We start from the raw sequence: 3689 nt of genomic DNA, 5'->3' as shown, positions 1-3689 counted from the left end.
AAAGGCTGACGTGGTAGCAGCACCCAGGCAAAGTGGTAAGCAAGCACCCAGGCAAAGTGGTAAGCAAGCACCTAGGCAACGTTCTAAGCTGGCAGATGAACCGTGATTTGGTAGGTGTTGTAGCACGTTGATTGCCTGGTGCGTTGAGTTGGGCGTTGACTGTGAGAGGTGTCCGCGTTGCCCATTGAGTCAGTGTCACGTGAGGCTGGGTGATTGGTCGCTAACGTAGGCGGTCGTGAGGGCCGCGGCGGGTGACCTAAGTCGTGTGTTGCGAGTCACTGGCAGAGTGGCGTAATCCGCGTTGGCCTGGTTAAGTAGCGTTTATAGGCGGCAATGTAGCGATTGTTAATATCACATTTAGGCACGTAGCCGACGCGCTCCGCCAGCATGGCGCCGATACCGCGGCTCGTAGCACGGTGCTGCTGCACTGTGGGAGATGAGCGCACGGGTCGCCGCAATGTTGATGGCGTTGCGAATAGTGAATAATTTAGAGTGACAGTTGATGCTAGTCACATGCGTCGCGTCAGCCGCAGCTGTGGTATCCTGGGCAGCGTGGGTGTCGGTGGCCCGGGCTGGGGGGACACAGGGGTGAGGGTACGTGTTCATGAGGGGACTGGGAGTGGCAGTGGTAGTGTTGCAGTTGGTGAGTGCTGCTTAGGTAATTGATATGTTCGCAGGTTGAGGGGAGTGGGAGCGGCAGTGGTACGTGTTGCAGTTGGTGAGTGCTGCTTAGGTAATTGATATGTTCGCAGGTTGAGGGGAGTGGGAGCGGCAGTGGTACGTGTTGCAGTTGGTGAGTGCTGCTTAGGTAATTGATATGTTCGCAGGTTGAGGGGACTGGGAGCGGCAGTGGTAGTGTTGCAGTTGGTGAGTGCGTTGCTTGAGTGATTGATATGTTCGCAGGTTGAGGGGACTGGTAGCGGCAGTGGTAGTGTTGCAGTTGGTGAGTGCTGCTTGAGTGATTGATGTTTGCAGGCTGAGGGGACTGGGAGTGGCAGTGGTAGTGTTGCAGTTGGTGAGTGCTGCTTGAGTGATTGATGTTTGCAGGCTGAGGGGACTGGGAGTGGCAGTGGTAGTGTTGCAGTTGGTGAGTGCTTGCTAGGTGATTGATATGCTTGCAGGCTGAGGGGACTGGGAGCGGCAGTGGTACGTGTTGCAGTTGGTGAGTGCGTTGCTAGGTGATTGATATGTTTGCAGGTTGAGGGGAGTGGTAGCGGCAGTGGTAGTGTTGCAGTTGGTGAGTGCTGCTTAGGTGATTGACATGTTCGCAGGTTGAGGGGACTGGGAGGGGCAGTGGTAGTGTTGCAGTTGGTGAGTGCGTTGCTTAGGTGATTGATAGTTTGCAGGTTGAGGGGACTGGGAGCGGCAGTGGTACGTGTTGCAGTTGGTGAGTGCTGCTTGAGTGATTGATATGTCTGCAGGCTGAGGGAAGATGTCGGGAATAACGATTAGGTCAGGTGCTCCGTGTTCGGAGTGTGATTATAGTTGTATAACTTATCAAACGTGTAACTGCTGTCGCTGGTGTTGTAAAGTATGTAAGACTCAATCATGCCGTGTATGTTTGATTTGGTATTTCTACAGGGACTCGGGTCCAAAGGAATGTCATCCTAAGGGATGTCGTTCCAAAAAAAAAGAATGCACTGAACCCACTTGTCCATGTAACTGTTGCATACAGAAATGTCAAGAGCAGCCTGAAACCTGCAGTCCCCCCGCTCCACGCCCTCTCTCTGATTCCTCCGATGCTCAGCCTCACGCCGGCGGTCAAGATCATGCATCCCGTACCGAAGCTCTCATTGATGAAAACGAATCTCATTCTGCCTCCACACCTTCCCCCCCTCCCTACTCCGTCATCGCCGCCGTCATCGTTGCCATCATCCTGCTCGACCTGTGCATCTTCCGCTTCCCGGTGGGCCGCAACATCCGCGATTTCCTCGTACGCAAGATACCCTTCTGCATCGCGTTTTACAGCTAATCTTGACAATTTGGTGGTGCAAATTTCTTAATCAAAATCCCACTGATCACCTAACTGGCAACTGACATCTAATGTTCTAGACAGAGTAATGATTGCGTTGATGATCAATCACATGAGCAGTGAGGTGACCTACCACCTGACTTAGTAACTGACCAAGACACTGACCTAAGTGCTGACCAAGACACTGACCTAAGTGCTGACCAAGGTGCTGACCAAAGTGTTGACCAAGGTGCTGACCAATGCCATGACCAAAGTGGTGACCAAGCACCTGACCAAGTTGATGGTCACAGCAGCGATGACATGGTCACAGCAGCGATGACATGGTCACGGCAGCAATGACATGGTCACGGCAGCGATGTCTTGGTCACGGCAGCGATGACATGCTTACGGCAGCGATGTCTTGGTCACGGCAGCGATGACATGGTTACGGCAGCGATGACATGGTCACGGCAGCGATGACATGGTCACGGCAGCGATGACATGGTTACGGCAGCGATGACATGGTCACGGCAGCGATGACATGCTTACGGCAGCGATGTCTTGGTCACGGCAGCGATGTCTTGGTCACGGCAGCGATGACATGGTTACGGCAGCGATGACATGGTTACGGCAGCGATGACATGGTCACGGCAGCGATGACATCAACACGGCAGCGATGACATGGTCACGGCAGCGATGACATGGTGAGCTAAGTGGTGATTATTATCCACTCTACATCGCCCTTTAACCCACTCTACATCGCTCCCTAACCCACTCCACATCGCCCCTTTACCCACTCTACATCGCCCCTTTATCCACTCCACATCCCTTGAATCACCTCGTCTTATTACCGCTATGACCTCTGTTAACCATAGCAATAACTTGTGCCTTGTCACCCTTCACTTCCCTTCTTCCACCTCTTGCCACTGCCATGTCCCATCATGTTCACCCTAAGTCCAAATCTCTCGAATTACTTCGTCTTATTAACGCTATGACCTCCATAAATCATTATAATAACTTGTTGATGGTGACCATTCTCTTACTGAGGATGCCAGGAAAAAGCAGTTGAATGGTATCAATGATAGCCGTATTCAACTTGGTGAATTGGCTGGGCAGCTTGGCGGATTTGTTGGTCAAAGTGAGAGTGTTAAGAAAGCCGTTGTGAATGCTATTATCGCTAAAATTAACAGTAATGAAGAGCTTAAACATCTTTACTCTTCTCTTGTTACTAACCTTTCTGAGTCTGTCAAGTCTGCTGGCCAGGCTGATGACACCGGAAAAATTAGTGAGCTAAAAAGTAAAATTACCACTGAAATTAAGCTTACTGAAGAGACAATGAAGAAGCTTAAACCTTCTGTAATTAACTCTCCTTCTTCCCCCTCTCCCTCTGCTGAGTCAGACAAATTGCACTCCAAGTTGCAGGCTTTGGAGAAAGTGGAGAAGCTTTGTGAAAATTATGAGAAACTTAAAACTTCTGATAATAACCCAAAAAATCTCTTAGATAATTTATGTGACGGCCTCGAAACCTTCCTCGGCTTCAACTCTGCTTCCAAAGGCTACGATGGCACTGGGATAGTGTACTCCGACTTGGATAGGCTGTGTGACGGGGTGATGGGATTTTTGAGTGGAGTGCTTGGTGCGGTGAAAAACGAAAATGAAGTGACAACTTATGATAATTACATAACTTCAACTAATATTAATAGTGTAGTTAGCAAAATACATGACTGTATTGGTAAGG

At 50.3% G+C, this 3689-nt stretch overlaps 1 protein-coding gene across 1 annotated transcript; it reads left to right on the top strand.

The window, feature by feature from the left end:
* Nucleotides 1–2975: 2975 nt before the first annotated feature.
* On the top strand, nucleotides 2976–3689 carry BBBOND_0001800 (hypothetical protein, conserved; the record flags this gene model as incomplete). The annotated part of the gene is made up of 2 exons (XM_012915020.1): nucleotides 2976–2978; nucleotides 2999–3689. Coding segments are annotated over 2 exons (694 nt in total), but the record flags the coding sequence as incomplete, so codon positions are not given.

This window comes from Babesia bigemina, scaffold Bbigscaff_63044, assembly GCF_000981445.1.
Source record: "Babesia bigemina genome assembly Bbig001, scaffold Bbigscaff_63044".
Taxonomy (NCBI): Eukaryota; Apicomplexa; class Aconoidasida; order Piroplasmida; family Babesiidae; genus Babesia; species Babesia bigemina.
The sequence above is the reverse complement of the archived record's forward strand: the minus strand, read 5'-3'. Positions and strand labels throughout refer to the sequence as shown.